Below are 19,396 nucleotides of genomic sequence, written 5' to 3' on the forward strand. Positions count from 1 at the left end.
TATATATATATATATATATATAGAGAGAGAGAGAGAGAGAGAGGGAGAGAGAGATAAATAGATAGATAGATAGATAGATAGATAGATAGATATTAGATAGATAGATAGATAGATAGATAGATAGATAGATAGATAGATAGATAGACAAAAGCAGCTGTACTTGATTGGTATGTTTGAGTCTGGCGTTTATCTTTAAGAAGTAGAGCAATGCTGTCTCATCTGCATAGAGGGCCGAACAGTGTGGATACTGTTTTGACAAGGTATCGTTTACCCAAAGCATATCAATCAAATAGACAACAATCAGACAACTAGAGAATGCAAGTGTCTTGTCTTCGAGTGTGCATCTTCATGCAGCTATTGTGATAGACATTCTCAATCCACAAAAACCGATGTTTCATGAACTTTCTATCGCATGTTACATGTCCTTTTGCGTTTTGTTTTTATCACCAATATTGAACACATGTCTCTCCAGCTGATTCTCAAGAAGTAAATGCAGTATATATATATACTAGTAGATATATATACATAGTGACCGTTTAAAGCAATATACCATGCAATTTACCTTGAAATGTGCAATGTAGGGTAATAACATGGAAACTTAACTAGACAAGGAAGATATTGACATGTAAACTAGTGGGATAACTAGACAGCTTTCTGCAGCTGCTGATAAAACAACATACAAAACAAGCTTTTGAGCATTATGAAATAAATTCATTTATTGACACCAAAACCAAATATTATATATAATAATGAACGAAAACACGTTATATGACAATAATTTTTAACATGTAACATGTAAGTAGGAAATTCTACGAAGTTAACATTACTATACAGTATAGCAATATTAACTTTGCAAAATTCCTACTAAAAAGGTTACCTGTCAAAATATATTGGCATATAACGTGTTTTCGTTCATTATTATATATGATCATCATCATCAGGTCGGGCGAATTGCCCGGACCAAGTCCACTCTTTCTCGCCATGCCGCTCTAAGATCAAATCTAAATACATGTGTGGATAACATATGATACCTGAGTCTATACATACATGTCTGGTATTGCAGCAGCCAACAGTGAAGAAGAGTCATCTTATACAACTGACGACATAGAAAATGCACGAGAAGATCAGGAAAGCGACAACATACACGACGTACTTCGTCAAATGGGCATCTACATTGACGATGACACAAATCAAAAACATTTGGGCGATAAAAAAGACCAAGGTAAGTTTTTGTTACATCCGAAAAATTTCATCAATGAACTTTATTGGACAATGACGACATAGAAAAACTGCTATATATGTACATGTAAAGTTATATAACAAACATAATATTAGAGCGATTTAATGTTCAGAATCACTGCATGTTTCTTCTAACATAAAAAATCATGTTTTTATATGCACATACATATGTTCACACGGGGTTCTGGCCACAACTGGTATGCAGAATTGGTCAAATCTACTCCAGCATTCATACAATGGCTGTGAAAATTTAGTATCCACCTAATGATAAGAATAAGCTTTAATATCAACCAATCAATATTAATATCAATATTACCCTATAGACGTCTTCAGTAATTTTAATCTGTGCAATGTTAAATTTCCATTGTTCTTAATTTTTGTATCTTTACCTGTTAGTCAAAACCAAAGAAGCAGCATCACAAGTCACTGCCTCGGGCGCAGACGACATTTACGACATTCTTCGAGCCAGGGGACTCAATATAGTTGACGATGACGCACATGCAGACAAAAGTACCAGAAAGCAAGAAGGTATGAAATCGTTATTTTTCTGTCTTGTTGCCGTCGTATTTTGTCCTTCGTATAGATAACATCACGGAACAACATCCATACGACCTTATATCTAACATAAGTTTAACCTCATGAAATCCTCGGTTTACCATCTAGACGTCGTCAGTAATAATGATCCACTCAAACTTGACACGTGACCTTACCCGTTAGTCACCTAATAGGTCACGTGTTGGATGTGAGTGGATTATCATTCCTGAAGAAGACCCTAGGCTAAGTATAAATGAATATACATGTAAGCTTATATCATTTTATATTGAAGGGGGTAATTCACGTTTTACCATATTCAATTCAGATATAAATAAGCTTTCCTGAGAAATCAAAATAGATTTTGATCTTTTTTTTCGTTTCCAGAGCGCGGAGTTCTCATCACGGGTCAAAAGGATGACTCAGCAGACAAACCTATCAACGTCATCAACAACGAGATCTACATTCCCAAACGACTTTGGGACAAATGTAACCACTACTTTTTACATAATATTTTAGATAAACTAAGATATCAATCAATGAAGTGAATGTATTTAATGTTAAATGTATGTATACTATCATTTCATTATTACAGTAGTGAAAATAAAACAAATATTCAGGATCTTGAAGTTCATCTGTGTTGGTAGAAGTCATTATGCAGCAAGTTTAAACTGTAATGTCCAACACAAGAAATTGGACTCACCCAAATTTCCGACTGTACAACTCCAGTCTTTGTCAAGGAATGAACAATCCACTGCTTCCGTGACGTCACGCAGATAACACACTTGACTCCGTGAGCAGTGGATCATAGGTTGCAGAAAGTCTGTGGCGCCCCCCGTCTCTGTTGAGGGATGGTTGTAATGCCTTGATGTAGATGGCCTCTTTAATCCCTCGAGCAAAGAAGTCCGGTTCTAAATCCAAGATTCTTACTTTGTCCAGTGCATTCAGGATATGGCGTCTCAAACGCAACCTTGAAGTAAGAATGTCTGCAAATCCACTATCATGATTATCACCAGGAATCTTTATTCTCTGTTGTCATAGACTTTACCAATACGTTTGATTTATCAACCAGAATCAAACACGTAACATAACGATCATGTTGCAATATTTTCTGAATAAGAACACCTTTCTGTTTTGTCTTGCAGATGTTCGAGAAGGAAAAATCCGCATTATCAACAACATGATTAACGTCTACTTACCCCAGCCTATAGACCTGCCAGGAGGCAAAGGTAGAACTACTTGTACTATCATGAAAGTTCATCTGTGTTGGTAGTTACATGTTTAAAGTTAAAACTTTTGGTCCAACACAAAAAGTTTTCTCACCTAGAGCTTTCTACCAGTCACTCTGGTCTTCCTCACAGTAGACTGACCCAGTGAAGCTTGTCACGTGGCTTCTTTGAAGTGTGACGTCAACACTGATACCTTTGACCCGTGTTGATGTCACACTTCAAAGAAGCCACGTGACAAACTTCACTTGGCCAGTCTACTGAGGAAGAACTTTTTGTGTTGGACCAAAAGTTTTAACTTTAAACACATATAACTACTTGTAATGCTGATGTCCTACGTATGAAATTGCAACTTCTCAGTTTTGTGTTAATGTTATTTCTTGCCAACCATGTTGCTGTTTGATGTTTTTTTTAAGTAAGAGACGAACAATACGGAACCATGAATTGCATCACTGGAACAATTGCGAACTATGATATAAGGAACAGAAAGGGTTCTAAAATCACTTGTTCTGCTTTCTCTTTTTGAACTGACTCAAAATGATACGGCCTAGGAGAAAATGTTGTGTTTCCTGTTTCAGTCCTGAACAAATTGGGGTCGGTAGCGGGTATGGAGGGATTCTCTCTTTTTTTTCCTTTTTTTCACCACACTTTGGAGATCTCTGGCAATATTAATACAGTTTAACAAAGTTTCTAGGGTCGGTCGGGAAAAGGGAAACACAACATTTTTTCTAGGCCTAAAACAAATGTACATTAGTCATGACCCAAGACGGAGAAGGGGGTAAGATACAAAGTCAATTACTTTTGGGACCGCATTCATCTCATTGCAGCGTCATATATTATAGTGAGAAGTAGAAGCGGGTTGCCCTGAGGTAGGTCCACTTGGTATAAACTATTAGTTCTGTACAAAAAATGTTATCAAAACAAAGCTATTTATTTTCTCAGATGAATATCACGCCAATCTGCCCAGTGGCCCCATGACGATTCAGGTGGGGGCCGAGCCTGATACCCTGGGGGACACAAAACTGGAGAAGGGGAAGGCCGTCCTCCCTAGCGTCGTGTTGGGAAGGATCGCGAAAAGAGACACAACGTCGACTTCAGATGAAGATATTGGCACTGTAGAAAGAAGTAAGGTGCTTTTTATATTACGGTAGTCTGGAATTGTACAGCCTTCATGTTATTGCCCAGCTATATTCATATCTCAGTGTAGATTGTACGCAGTACGATAGTAAACAGTATAAAATAAAGCAGTAAACCAGTTTTCTAGCTAATCCTTTGCCCCATGTAGTATTTCAAAACGTGTTGTTCCCAAACATATTTTGGAAGGCATTCAACTTCGTTGAATTCCAAATATAGGCACAGCTGGGCCACGATTTGGAATGTTCCATAAGGCCACAGCAAGTAATTTTTATGGATGACATCAGCACGCGCATTAATTTTCGCCTGATTTGGGAAAAAAAAAACAAGAAATTTTGTTGCCTTCTGACAGTGGTCAACATGTCGAAAATGGGTAAAGATGTCCGTTGCCATGCCGGAAGGTGGATGGCAGATAACTATGAAGAGAGGAGACAAGGAAAGACTCTGATTTAATGTGTTGTTTCTTTAATACTTTGATGCAGTAATATGTGATGCTGGCTGTGTACTAGTATATGTGATGTTCCCACTGAATCAAAACCATTTGTACAATGGTTGAGTCAAAATTTTAAAATGTAGGAACCTTGTTTTTTCGGCCCGTCTTGTTTTTTTCGCCCGCTCGCATTAGATTTGGAGTCTGCGGAGGATGTCATTCATAAAATGTACTTGCTGCGGCCTAACATGGCTTACGACGCTGTGAAGCATACTTGCCTGTCAAATAAGCCTTGTTTGTTTGTCAGTCTGCATGTGTATGCGTATGTATCTATGTGTTTAGATTAGGGTCAGAATCAAAATACTTGATTATAAAACACGAAATACAGACGCACTCAACTAAGTCATTCCAAATCATGTTTTGGAACAGAACACGTTTAAGAACAACAGCCCATATGTTTCGTGTTTCGTGATAGGAACACTATAGTAAGACCACAACCATGAAATATTTTAACAGAATCTTTCTTTATGCTTGTAGATAAACGGAGCGAGAAAGCTGACACATCAGAACGTAAAAAAGAAGAGGAGGACGTCGGATTAAAAGAACAACACTACGACTGACATGTCTCAACACTGGAAAAGAGTCCACACAATGTGGTCTAACCGTGTGTTGGATTCTGTAAAGTTTTAAAGTGATTGTAGAACTGCTAATGAAGCATCGAATCAATAATTAAGTGAGATACAATAATACTGTTAACGACATTTGTTAGGGAATATAATTGGTGTATGGAACTGTTATACTGATCATTATTGTATCCGACATAACAAGGTGATGTAAATGCAGACCATTGGAATATGGCGGAATATAGATCTGTATCATTGACTAAGCAATGTACAGAAATGGATTCGCATGCCTTTTTCTAGGTCTGACATATTTCGATGGACAAGAAGCGTATGAATTAACAAATGATGAATAAAAAAGTTAAAAAAACCTTCAAACACTGTGCACTTTTCCCCCACCCTGTACTATTCTGTACCATCCCCAGTATTGGTGCTGATGTGCTATCCCCCACCCTGTACTATCCTGTACCATCCCCAGTCTTGGTGCTGATGTGCTATCCCCCACCCCGTACTATTCTGTATCATCCCCGGTATTGGTGCTGATGTGCTATCCCCCACCCTGTACTATTCTGTACCATCCCCAGTCTTGGTGCTGATGTGCCATCCCTCACCCTGTACTATTCTGTACCATCCCCAGCCTTCGTGCTGATGTGTCATCCCTCACTATGTACTATTCTGTACCATCCCCAGTCTTGTTGCTGATGTGCTACACCCCACCCTGTACTATTCTGTATCATCCCCAGTCTTGGTGCTGATGTGCCATCCCTCACCATGTACTATTCTGTACCATCCCCAGTCTTGTTGCTGATGTGCTATCCTCACCTTGTACTATTCTGTACCATCCCCAGTCTTGGTGCTGATGTGCTATCCCCCACCCTGTACTATTCTGTACCATCCCCAGTCTTGGTGCTGATGTGCCATCCCCCACCCTGTACTATTCTGTACCATCCCCAGTCTTGGTGCTGATGTGCCATCCCCCACCCTGTACTATTCTGTACCATCCCCAGTATTGGTGCTGATGTGCCATCCCTCACCATGTACTATTCTGTACCACTTGGTGGTGTCTTATCTTATAATGTCATATCTAAAAGGACTACATATACAACACAACAATGATGTCCACATAACATTCTTCCATTTGTAAGTCATGCCATACGTATGACAAATTGCCACCAAGACTTCAATACCCTTCAACAATGCAATCTGGACAAGAAAATACATTGCATACATTTGAAGGTAAGGTAGCTATTTGAAGGAAAGTAGCAATACATAATCATGCTCCAGTAATTTGACTTGGAAACTTGTCCCTTTACATCAAAATAAATAAGATGTAGACATTCAGTGATTCAAAACACTTCAGCTTGTTAAAAGAGCTTGTCACAGGTAAGGCACTAAGCAAAGGGGGATGATTGCAATGGGTTCAGACAACCGAAAAAAGCTTTAAATTTTTTCCAAGCAGTCTTCATTATTTCTGTAAATAATTTCATCAGGTTGGTAAACGACTGAATAGCAAAGTTCTTTCTATCACAACCATTTATTTTTCAAGCCAACATTTCGATGACCTTCTGTCATCTTCATCAGGGCAATTCTGACTGGTTTACTGTGCACTGACACTAGGTGTTACTTGGTGCATAGTGCACTAAAGGTGTTACATAGTTCATAGTGCACTTAAGCTAGTTTTTTTCTGTTTACAATACATACCTTTAGTGCACTATGCACCAAGTAACATATAGTGTCAGTGCACAGTAAACCAGTCAGAATTGCCCTGATGAAGATGACAGAAGGTCATCGAAACATCGGATTGAAAAATAAATGGTTGTGATAAAAAGAACTTTGCTATTCAGTCTTCATTATTGTCAATACATCATGAACCAGTCCATCCCCATGACTCCATTTTCAGTACAGTCCAAATCTTCCTGTGTACCTGATTATTTTCTGCAACAAGGATAAAATTTACTAAATGTTCAGTTACATACATAGATATTATGAACGACATGCAAATTAGCTACATCTTATAGGTTGGATTAAAGGGACACAAGAGATTCGATAAAATCTGTCTTTACGCCATGCATGGTATGTTTGAAGTGATTTCTGCATTTAGTTCGTTAGTCCATCGTAGTTTAGAGCGCTGCTGCCTATTTGAAGTTGTGGCTAGCGCCTAGCGTTCACAAATTTGCCGCCGCCATACCTTCGCAATGACGTAATTATGAAGTTCTTAAGAACTTTGTTAACGTTCTCGCGTTCGCTGCTATTCAATCTAGGTACTATCTCTGACTCCTTGTCTTTTTCTGTCATATTGTTGTTGTTACTATATATATCTTCTTCTTCTCCATCATGCCGACCTGTGTAACAACAGCTGAAATAGACAAGAAGTCAGAGACAGTACCAAGATCGAATTGCATCAAACATTGACGAAAGTTCTTAAGAACTTCGCGATTATGTCATTGCGAAGGTATGGCGGTGTACTCTCCAAGCAGAGGTTTGGGGTAATTTTTGGCGTGTTTTTAGGCTTTTTATCGGGGTTTCTCTTCTGCACTGGAATTTTTTCCCACCAAACCCAACAGAAAAAATTCCAGTGCAAAAGAGAAACCCCGATAAAAAAAGCCTAAAAACACACCAAAAATAACCCCAAACCCAAACCTCTGCTTGGAGAGTAATGGTGGCGGCCAATTTGTGGTTGCTAGGCACTAGCTGAAACTTCAAAGCTCTAAACTACGATGGACTAAAAAACTAAGAGCAGAAATCACTTTTCAGACATAAATAGTTAAAATACTATGCATGGCATAAAGACAGATTTTATCAAATCTCGTGTCCCTTTAAGCAAAAAGATACTTGTGTAGTAATGCACACTTTCCAGTTACTTCAGTGTCTATTTCTTGTAAGTCTAGCATTACTTTTAATCACTATTAAGGCCTCACAAATTTAATCAATTGGTTCCTGGATAACCCGTTTCTTTTTTATGACTTGCCAAAAAATTATTCGTGTTCTGAATCAACTCTAAAATGATCATATTTTGGCTGTAACAGTTGAAGCAAGTTCTTGTCTTCCTAACTTATTTCAGTTTTCCATCAATACAGCAGTTTGATTAAAAGTTCAAAATTCATTGTTTGAATTGTAAACTAGTCTGGTTATATGTTGAGTTCATAATTCCTATCATAGCATTTACATGTAGAGCTATCATAGGATGCCTTGGCCTGAGTTTTTCCTTTTGCCATGTCACTTAATATTTTTTCTGAGAACCAACAAATTAAATTGGTATGGCCTAAAAAAGCGTTTCCACAAAAAAAGAAATTCACTTTATTTTCCTCTAAAATATTATTTTCCACTTGTTAAAATATTACTTTTTGATAGGTCAGTATGTGTATATAGGCAGAGTATTTTGATTACTTTTATATTCATTATGCGCTCTTGTTCAAAGAAACACTTCATGCAACAACTACAATTTTCCACTTTGCATTATGACATTAGTAACTCTCCAGACATGATTTTTTCTAACAATTCATACAAAAATGCTGTAGTTAGTAGCATACATGTTGGGAAGATTTTTTTTCAATTATGAAACACATCAACACTGGCCACTAGAAATTTAATAAATATTAAGTGACCAGTGTGTTTTCAACTTGATTAGTTGTTGTGAATTACACTTTCATTCCATATCATGATATTTCTAAATATTCAGCCCAACCAATTTACCAGCATCTTCCAAATTCTTGTGTCATTTAAAAAGTATGGTTCAGATTTGAACCAGAGTTTTGGCCACCTCCAGATAGATTTACTTTGATCAACTTGGCAAACTTAAGCATGTGCTCACTTAAATCCTGGTGTGATTTTACATAACCTTAATATTTTTTTCATATAAAACATGCCATTTTTGTCTGTCATAATCATGAAATATCCATATTTTTTCTGTAATGTTCTAATTTGCAAAAAGAATGAATCCTTCTGAATCAACTCCAACATGCCCATACACTGTTGGCCTCAATAGATAAAGAAAGTCCTTGTCTTCCTAGTTTTTACAGTTTTTCAATCTATCTATGCAGTGTTTTAACTACAAATTCAAAATTCATTCTTTGAATTATAATTTGTTGACTTCATCACTCCTATTTGGGCCTATAATAGGATGCCTAAGCATTTTTTCCCTGTTGCTTACTTTTTTTCTGCGAATTCGAGAACCAACAAATTAAACAGGTGTGGCCTTACTACCAGGATTCAGTGAAATGATAAAGTGACAGACGATGATCAAAACTCTGATTTGAACTGATATCAATTCTGCCCTTTGAGGGATTTCATTTGTTCTTTGTACCAGTCTGGTGCGTCTGGATTATCTGCACCACATCCGTGATGGTCGTAGCCGTATTCTACGGTCAACTCCTGGTCTGCGGACACAGGCTTGATGGTCCGGATACATTTGATGAAGCCGAACCTCGGATGTTGAAAAAGGTCATATTTGGAATTAGGGCTGAAGGAGTGGTTGACTTTGTGTCCGAGGGAGGAGCAGTAATGTTTGGTGTCGTGGAATGGCGGCGGGACGTCGATCACGATTTCCTCGTCCAGGGAGATGGTGTTGCTGTTCTTCGACCAATCGCGGGCGTCGACCTCGGTGTGCGTCAGGCGCAGTCCGTTGTAGAACGCCACGACTTTGTCCTCCTTGACGGGAACTTTCATGAACAGACCCTCTGACGCACCTGGATTGAAAACAGAAGAAAGTTATCATGTATATATCATGTATCTTGTTCTCTGTTAGAAACATTGGAGGATTATCTATATCTATGTATATTTGAGGCTGCATCTACCTTGTTTAACATGTAATATATCTATCAATATTATGTAACTTTCAAGTTTCATGTCGCAATATCAGCTATCAGCTGCCTGGCGGCAACATTGTATTGCCATGTTGCAATTTCAAATAAATAAAATAAAAGTTTCATGTATGTCAGTTTTCAATTAAAACTACATTCATTGGATCACCTCCGCCACAATCAGAAAAACAAGAGAATCCCTAGACCAACCCTATTTTTTCAGGTCCCTGGAACTGGAAACAAAACAATTTTTTCCCTAGGCCTAAGTAATTCAAAAAGATGCATGTGACATCTTTCTTCCATGCTCTTGTTTACGTACCTTGTATAGTAGATGCACCAACATAAACCATTTGTTGTTCATATGGATCTGGTAGCTGTGGATCAGATGATATACTGCTGCTTGTGGACACGTCACACTTATAGATCCCACCATCTGACACCATCTTGAACTGTGGCCTGTCTTCACTGATCCCCATCACCTCCGCAAGCTGACCTTTGACCATTTCCCCATCCACGAACGAGCCAATGAGAGCAAGCTTCATATCTGGGTAGATGTAGGCGATGTTGCTGCCGCTCATTTCTCCCTCCTCGTTCACCTCCCCGCAGATACATCCTCCATCTGCCGAGTAGATCCAACAGAACCCACACCTCACACCGTTACTGTACTGTCCCCTGAACGTCAGCAGTCCTTCACTGTTAAACTCCTCAGCAGGTCCGTTTAGCTCCCCGTCAATATAAACCCCCTTCAGCACACTCCCGTCCTCGTATGTGTACAGCCCCTTCCCCTGCAGCAATCCGCCGTCAAACACCCCCTCAAGTTTGCTGCCGTCGTAAAAATGGAAGCACCCTTTGCCAGATTTGGCGCCGTGGTCGAAATGACCCTGGAACTTGTCGCCGGACGTGTAGGCGAGCGTGCAGTGCCCGTGAGGGAATCCTTCGTTGTCCACCGGACCCTGTAGCGTGTACTCTTCTTCTTCATCACTTTCCATTGCTGAAGACAGACATAGAATTGAATTGAATTTCCAATACCATGTCCAAATACATTAGAGAACATACAACTACTGTCTGATCAACTATAACTAAATATACGATACTACGTTTGTTATTCTGTATACAGTATAGCCAGAATAACAGGCCTTAAGCGTAACACACCAGCTTCGCAGTTACAGTGACTTACACGGCATGGCAGCAGCTGGCTGTTATTTTTTATTGCATCAAAAGATTGCTATTATGAGGTTCGACTTCTTTATTTGAAGGCAATGGATAATGAATAGGACCACATTCTGCATAATGAGTGGGTTTTGTGATCTTTGTAGAAACATTATATACTTGTTGCTCCTTCTAAATAGTGCAAACCTTAAGAAACAATTACAATCAATTAGCACAATGAATGGAGATATTTATTGTATAAAGTTACACATATCCTTTTTGGTAAAGTCTAAGTTCTAACAACACAACTACGTTTACAGATAACAAGTTACATGTATAAATTCTCAAGCTACATGTAGTACAAGTAGTGACGGTGGACAAATGTAAATCACTAAACAATGCACTGCACTTAGCTGAAGCAAATAAAGCTACATGGTTCTAATATTATAATTTTATTCCTGAGCAGGATTTCAGCTTGTAATTTCCAACAAACACATGTGCACACGCCCTTTTGCTCCACAGCCAGGCCCTTGTGAAGGACTGACCATCATCTGTTGTTATTCACATGACCATTTATAGAAGAGTAGAGACAACCACAAGTGCAACAGGTGCAAGGCTATCTGAAGTAGGGGTGATTCACTAGTTATCGGGGGTTTCATAGTAACGGGGTTGCCGTGAACTGTGAAAACAACCCTGGAGTAACATAAAAGTGTAAACCTGATAGTCATGTTGTATCAATAGCTAATGTCATTTCTTTGAACTGTAATACGTTTCGATAGACCCACTCACTATCTATTTGTGGACTGTCCCTATAATTTCTGAAGCGAAACACAGTTGGGCAGGGCCAACAAATGTATCTCGGTCTTTCCGAGCTCCTCAGTCCCTTTCACAGGTTCTCTAATTGAAAATATCAACATTTATGTTTGAAGTATTAGATGTGTTATCAAAAGTTGTAGTTACTTACCCGCTTGCGCCAGCTTTAAGGCAGGAAAGGGCAAAACTGGTGAGAAACCGTCCTGCTGCTAGTGGTGCTCGGCGGCCATGATGGAATGGTGCTGGGGTGAAAGGTTATTCAAGCCCCCATAGCCTCATAGTTGTGAGTTGAAGGCTGATATCATCAGGTTCATCAGGTAAATTTTTTCACCCTGTGAAGGAGGTCAGTGACGTACGAGTATTAGATTAGCCTTATGAAAATGTAGTTGAAATGTACTTACTTACGTTATTAGATGCCATACTTTGTACACTGTACAATTGTTGCGCAATAAAGTTATGTTTTTAAGACGTATCTGTGCGTTCATAGCTCACAGTGACTCAAGATCCCTTTGCCTCATTGTATGCGACAGACATGATGCACTGGTTGCCTTCCGTTTTTACCTCCATGAAAAATTTTCATGGGTTAAGAAAATACCCAACCCATATCTTGATGGACTTGTGAAATTAATTTCGTCGTTTTTTCTGGGAGTGCACCAGTAGGGTTTTCTCAGTCTAAGCAGATATTGGGTGATTTGTTCGCCATGACTTTAACGTTAATCTTTTTCTTCACACTGGTCCGCCAGCTGCAAAATGTATGCCGTGAGTTGAAAAAGAAAAGAAAATTTGGAAAACGAATGCGAAAGTCAATAATAAGGAAGAGAATGTGGAGGGATTAAAACGAAGAGTCTATTATTCACCATGCCAAACATGTGTGTTTTAATAGATGGTAGTACAACAAGAAATCTTACCGCTATCACTGCTTCGAAAAAAAATTCAAAAGCACAATTTCTCATGATTTTCCAAAACAAAATTATGATGCTAACTTTCTGCCGGGAAAATCCATCGGAGATAAATTTCCACACTCTAAAACAGTTTCCGAAACACATCTAACGTTAATACATAACAGCGATTCTCATGGATACAAGCACATGTCACTTACCTTCTTTGATTTGAAGACCAAGTCGCAAATTTGGAGGAAAGTTTGAAGAAAAGCGGGAAGACTTCGGTCATGGCCTTCTCTGGTAAGAGTTCTGCTCGAAATACGGCCCAGAGGGTCCAGGCGAGATTCTGAGGTTTCCGCCAGACCTCATCACAAAACAAGGAGAAGTCGTAGACATCATCCCTCCATGAAATAGCTTGTTATTTTGTAATCTTTTGGTGTATTTCAATAGAGATATTATGAGTCAAACTTTGTTTTTATCAGCAGAATGATTTGTGGTGGCACTTTGTATTCATCAAGCTGTCATGTGCAGGCGTTTAGTGTCTTGTTACCATGGTTTGTTTACTTTGATGGCCAGCAGGTCATTTGCCTTAGCCTGGGTACCATCCCCAGTAGTATATTCGCAAACTCTATAACTGTTATAGAGTTTGCGAATATACTACTGGGGATGGTACCCAGGCTACATTTGCCTGTACATGTAGGTCAATGACCAGGTCAAATGACCTGCAGACCAGACAAACAAGATTTATTTTCCGGCATCTCTGTCTAGGGGTAAAAATAGATAGGGCTGCCTGGGTCTGACCTGCCAGCTGGAGGTATAAACAAAAACACTCTGTCCCAACTTTTGGGTCAAACAGACCATCCTATTATGAAGTAGGGGTGAAAAAGTGAAAATCCTTTTAAATTAAGCAATAAAAATATGCGACAACCTGCTAATGCACTCCAAAACACAAAGAGACTCAACAACTACCCACATACCAAAAATCATACCAAACCATCCCCCAGATTTTCCAAACATTCAACACAAAAAGTCCAACATTAAACATTTTGTAAATATCAAACGCAAACAGCTAGGGGACCCAAATTTAAACCACTAAACCATGGTAATAACAACTACATGCTACCTTAATATCGCACAAACAGTCCATAACGCGAAAACAACAGAATAAAAAAATTAAACTGCAGTACCAAGGTCAATCACCAGGGGCTCAAAGTCAACCTACACAATCTCCAAGGCCCCATCCATCAATCTGCCAAATATCGTACAGTTCCTTCTCACCGATCTTCAGATATCAGACCAAACATGAAACGGAGTAAAAACAGTACCCCCATTTTCATGGAGGGTAAAAATCAATCCGCCGTGAGGCTTAATACAGCACTAAACTTTGATGTGTAAATATATTTATAGCTTCTACTAAAACCTTATACAATCAAAATGGAAGTTATCCCTATACAAACGTGTGAAAAGTGCGAGCTGGATCGTTTGGGTGGTGGTCAACAGTCTTAAAATGTAAGAAAGTAGTGCGGAGGTGGCGGTACCGGATATACAGGAAGTGAAGCGGTTTACCCATACGGGACGTCCCACATGATGAGACTGTGACAGACGTGCTACTATTAAAAAACTGGCGGGAAGAATACAAGGAACATCTTATACATTACAAGCGCCTGAAAAAACACAAGGCATTTTGAATTTCTGTCAGGTACAAGCAGGACACGGTGTATCATGGCGGCAGAACAACTGTTGTGTCCCAAACCGTGCCTTGTCCCAAACCGTGCTTGGGCATGGTTTGGGTCACTCGGCGCGTGTCCCAAACCGTGCCTGGGGAAAATCTACATTCTGAGACACGCGGGGGACTATCCAGAACCGTGCCTGACCAAACACAGTTCTGGACACGTATTATTTAAGCTAGGGGACTGAACACAGTTCTCATAACATGTGTCCCAAGCGAGTTTCTTTCTTGTATTAACTAGTCTCCGTATATTATTATCTAGGTTCATGTCGACCAAACATAAGACTAAGTTGTGAGAAAACTGCGTTTTGAAAGCACATGCTGTACACAGACTCGCAAAATCTCACGTAATCTAGCCATATAAGAAATCGTGGGCGTGAATAATTATGCTTAGGTTCCCGCCAATCACTATGATTGACAGCACTTCCGGGCACGGTTCTGGACAGTCAGGCTGTGTCCCGTTCTGTGCCCGCTCAGGCACGGAATGGGACGGGCACAGTTTGGGACACAACAGGCACGGTGGGGCAGATCGTCATGGCTGACGTCACCGGGGACGGCATACAGGAAGTCTTCGTCCCGGCTTTAAAACGATAACAAAGTCATCGTGTACCAAGTCACCGACACAGAGGGATAAATCTTGTTCAACTTAGTATAGATAAGTGACTAGAACATTGACTTTGAAAAATCTACTTTCCAAGCCCTGAAAATTGCACTGGATGCCTTTAAATACTATCATGTATAGTAGTACTAGTACCTTCGCAGAAGGAAAGCATATTGTTTTTATTCAGTTTCTTCCTCTCCAACCACATGGTCAATGACCTGAACCAGACGTCTATCACCATGGTAACCAGTGCTGTAGACACCCTGTGATGGATTACATTATGTAGTCATTGTGTACCAAGTCACCGACACAGAGGGATAAATCTTAAAGGCATCCAATGCGATTTTAGGGCAGCAAAACTGGAAATATTACGAGTATGAATAAGAAAATCGGTATGGTATTGACACATACTGCTTCACATTATCACATTTGAATCAGCCTTTTATACTTAGGCCATTTAAAACTGCAGAAACAAGCCCCAAGATGAGTCCTTTATTTTCGGGGTGGTACCCTAAAAATCAGCTCAGGGCCCTTTCAGTAACCATTTACCGTCAAAATGTTTCGAATTTTTGCTCCATGAGGGTCAATATACATTGGCACAGTGTGGTTTCAAGTCACTATGTCAGAATCTTAGCTTTGAAAAATCGGGTTTCCAACCCCTAAAACGGCATTGCATGGATACTAGTATCTTTAACTGCTCGGTTCAGAAACGCCAGACTAAATAAATTCTACCAAGTTTTGTCAACGTGTTGTTTTCTTATTTGTCAACCTGTTGCGTTTATTCACCCTGCAACAAGCGTCTTTGATAAGGTAGCTGCTGTGAAAATTCATATTTGGATCAAAGACTTTCCTAGCTAGCGATTATGTTGGTTTCCCACATACACAGACTCATAAGTTGCAATATGGCAAAAAAAGCGGCTTGTAAAATCTTCAGCCTCCTAACAATGCTTCTGTTCTTTCACGATGCCGTTGTTATTGGCATTCTCATTGGTTGGTTCTTGCTGAGCATAACAGAGACCAATCAAAACGCGTGACAGGTTGCGTGATAGGCAGGGTTCAGAGCGCTGTTGCGCACCCGTGGAGGGAACACGGCTGTTTTCTGTGCTGTAAAGGTAACACTTTTTACAAAACCATCTTGTAATGTGGTAATATAGCCTTCTGTTGTAGCTCATTGCTATCAATAGTATGGTGTGTTAACCTTCTATCATGGCGATAAAGCTGATGACAAAAGTCTCTTTGTTGCTGCTTATGTGGCTGCTAGTGCCATGTGTGGACGCAGGTAGCTGGCAGAGCTGCCGTAAAGTGTCCGTGGCGAAGTGTGGTGTAGGTGACAGCCGTAGCGGTGGCCACGAGTACCGATATGACATTGGACCGTACCGGTACAAGTGGACCAAACACCCGTCCGAAGCAACAAGCTACAAGGGGCCGTTTGGATACTCATTTGCTTTGAGTCAGATGTTCCAGTCGTGTCAGATCTGCTCTAACGAAACAAGGCCTACACAGGGGGGTCCCAATCAGAACCCCTCGCCACAAACGAGAACCAATATCATGATCGTTGACAACAACGTCGGCACGCTTGGCACTGACAAGGCAGAGATCCTCTCTCAGATCCCATGTGGTAGAATGTGCAGGTTGTGGTTTGTGGGTTGTAACCTAACGGCAATAGAGGTAGGGGCGTTTGCTAAGTTGCCACAGGTATCTACCCTGGTCATCTGGCGGAGCAACGTCCAGACTCTGAAGAACAGCACGTTTGCTGGGATGCAGGGCCTGAAGTATCTGCTGATGTTGGAGAACAACCTAACACATCTGGAGGTAACAAATAGCACACATTGACATCCTGTTTTTTTATCATATAGGACTCATCTCAAAGTGGATATTCTTTGTAAGGCAGACAAGTCTCATAATATGGTTCTTGTGTTGTAAAATTGTCGTATAAATGAAGTTTATCTTCAACAATATGCAATGCTTCAAATAGATCTTAATTCTTAATCGTTCTTAATTCTGCATATGTCTGCTACAGGATGGCTGCTTCTATGGGCTACCCAGGTTGTCCTACCTCGTCTTGGTGGACAACCAAATCCTGACGCTGTCGCCTGGCACGTTCCTGGGAGTGGAGCCACCCTGGTTTGACGTAAGTGCCAATCACATCACTAACGTAGCACCGGGGACCCTGCAGGCGATCAAGCCCGTAGAACTTGTCCGTTTCGTGCAGAACAAACTGCGCTCGATCGACGCGGGGATGTTCCACGGGCTTGAACGACTGCGAGCCCTGAACTTGGAGGGTAACAAAATCTCCCACATTGCTGACGGCGCGTTCCACGCAAACACGAAACTGCATTCCCTAAACCTTGCAGAAAACAGGCTGACCTTCCTGTCTGGTGGTTGGTTCAAAAAATCATTTCCAGGCTCTCTCGTCGTGTATGGAAATGGTGTTGCCGCCATTGCGCTGGAAGGGAGGGGGTTGTCTTGGAAAAGAATCAACATGAGCAATCGTCCGCGCTGTACGTGTGCCAATGATTGGCTGTACGAAAACGGGGGCGGGACCAACCCAAAGTTCAAGCAGCGCTATAGAGGTACCATACGGGCAGCAAGCTGTCCCGCCTTGGCACTGATGCGAAACCTCTCCGCGCCAGTCTATCCCAGCGACACCCTGCCCTGCCCGCCACCGCTAGTGGAGATCGGTACAGCCGAACGCATTGCCGATCACAAGTACAGGGCCGTGGGCAGAGTGTACTGGGAGCAGTTGCCCCAAGTGTCCTGGACCTTCCCTCCAAACGACTCACGACACTCGTTCGACATGACGTACGAAAAGGACACGACCACTCACGACAGTCTCCCGATTGGTAACCTGACCGTGAGAGTGGTGACCGACCTAAAGGCTGAGGGCTGGGTGAAATGTAAGGGGCCAGAATCAGGAAATCACAGCCTGTGTTCTAACTACATGGTGAGGTCCAGCTTCACCCTTTGGCTTGAGACCGCCGAGCCCTTGCCCTTTGGGAACACCACTTGTACGGCTTCTTCGGAAACTGGCTCCGACACTGCCGTCTTCGCGGTGAGCGCGCGCGCACACTCTGACACGACAACACTACAAGCGACAGAGCTCCCACACATAAACACGACACCACACTCAGCCAGTATCCCCTCTACACCACTGTCCACTAGCGCAAGTCATGATGGCCACGACGATAGTATGTGCAGCTGCACATATGCATGGTACAAGGTGTTGGCAGTTTCTGGCTGGTTACTGGCTGTTGTTGAGTGGCCGGTGATTTTGCTCTGTGGCTGGTGTGTGGTCAGGCATAGTAAAGCCCCAGGTAACTGTGCAGGTCCACCCCGCAATGGCGATCAGGTCAACGCCTGCTCTAGGTGGCCTTTGTCAGGTGACAACTCGGATGGCTCAGTGATCAGTCCTTACGCTGAGGGGCGTTTCGACGATCACGACAGCTCGGGTGTGTCAGTGATCAGCCCCTACGCTGAGGGTGGTTTCCAGGACCACCCTGATCTGCGCAGGGCCGGTTCTTCCTGCTCAGAAGCCTTCCCGTACGGCCAGGCCAAGCTTGGCGCAGCGTACGCAGCCCGCCCCCGCGCGCAGACCCACCCCGTGCCGTCCCGCCCGTACAACACCGAGCGCCCCCGTCAGACACCAAACAGGGAAAGGGCCGTCGTGGCTGGCTATGGTCAAAACGGCAGCGATGAGTCTGGTGGCAAAAACTGCTACCAGCACCCAGTCATTCTGTACAACCAGCAGGGTGCCACAAAGTCCCACGCCTACCAGCAGAATGTCGGCAGTGCTCTGCGCACCGGCAAGGCAGCTAGCTACAACTCCCCTTCCCTGTTGGGTGCCACAAAGTCCCCCACCTACCAGCAGAATGCCGGCGCCGGTCTGCGCACCGGCAAGGGAGCTTCCTACAACTCTCCTTCCCTGTCAGGTGCCACAAAGTCCCCTACCTACCAGCAGAATTCCGGCGGCGCTCTGCGCTCTGACAAGGCATCTTGCTACAACTCCCCATCCCTGGCCAGACACATCTAGACCGTACCCTGTCCTAGCCTGGTATTCAAACCTGTTTAATCTTCAAGCCAAGGAAAATTGCGGAGAGGACGAAATAGATTTGGCAGCTAAGATATGTCTGGATACCAGGCTAACATTGTCCAGCCACAGCACACATGACCAGCATGGCCGTAGCAAAGTTCTGTGTCACTCTGTAGAGTCTACTAAAGTCAAAAGCTACGAACCTGCACTGTAG

General features: G+C 41.8%; 3 protein-coding genes across 5 annotated transcripts in view; 2 read left to right on the forward strand and 1 right to left on the reverse strand.

The window, feature by feature from the left end:
* Positions 1-6,079, forward strand: part of LOC109465145 — a 9,815-nt gene extending 3,736 nt beyond the window's left edge. For 2 of the 3 annotated variants that reach the window (XM_019762292.1, XM_019762294.1), the window contains 6 exons: positions 1,064-1,222; positions 1,636-1,767; positions 2,158-2,259; positions 2,916-2,999; positions 3,939-4,121; positions 5,098-6,079. In XM_019762292.1, the coding sequence (XP_019617851.1) occupies positions 1,064-1,222; positions 1,636-1,767; positions 2,158-2,259; positions 2,916-2,999; positions 3,939-4,121; positions 5,098-5,180 (743 nt within the window). In that variant the 3' untranslated portion in view covers positions 5,181-6,079. The remainder of the gene's footprint in view (positions 1-1,063; positions 1,223-1,635; positions 1,768-2,157; positions 2,260-2,915; positions 3,000-3,938; positions 4,122-5,097) is intronic. The other variant, XM_019762293.1, reaches the window with a different exon arrangement.
* A 1,704-nt stretch (positions 6,080-7,783) lies between these two features.
* Positions 7,784-12,204, reverse strand: LOC109465143 (histone-lysine N-methyltransferase SETD7-like). The gene is made up of 3 exons (XM_019762290.1): positions 12,093-12,204; positions 10,299-10,970; positions 7,784-9,865 (listed from the first exon to the last, which is right to left on the reverse strand). Exons 2-3 carry the CDS (start codon positions 10,966-10,968, stop codon positions 9,444-9,446), a joined length of 1,092 nt encoding a protein of 363 aa, XP_019617849.1. The 5' UTR covers positions 10,969-10,970; positions 12,093-12,204; the 3' UTR covers positions 7,784-9,443.
* Positions 12,205-16,358: 4,154 nt separating this feature from the next.
* Positions 16,359-19,396, forward strand: LOC109465129. Its single transcript, XM_019762270.1, is given in 4 exon segments — positions 16,359-16,964; positions 17,173-19,170; positions 19,173-19,192; positions 19,306-19,396. Coding segments are annotated over 4 exon segments (2,715 nt in total).

This window comes from Branchiostoma belcheri, unplaced genomic scaffold (assembly GCF_001625305.1).
Source record: "Branchiostoma belcheri isolate BF01 breed outbred unplaced genomic scaffold, Haploidv18h27 scaffold149, whole genome shotgun sequence".
Taxonomy (NCBI): domain Eukaryota; kingdom Metazoa; phylum Chordata; class Leptocardii; order Amphioxiformes; family Branchiostomatidae; genus Branchiostoma; species Branchiostoma belcheri.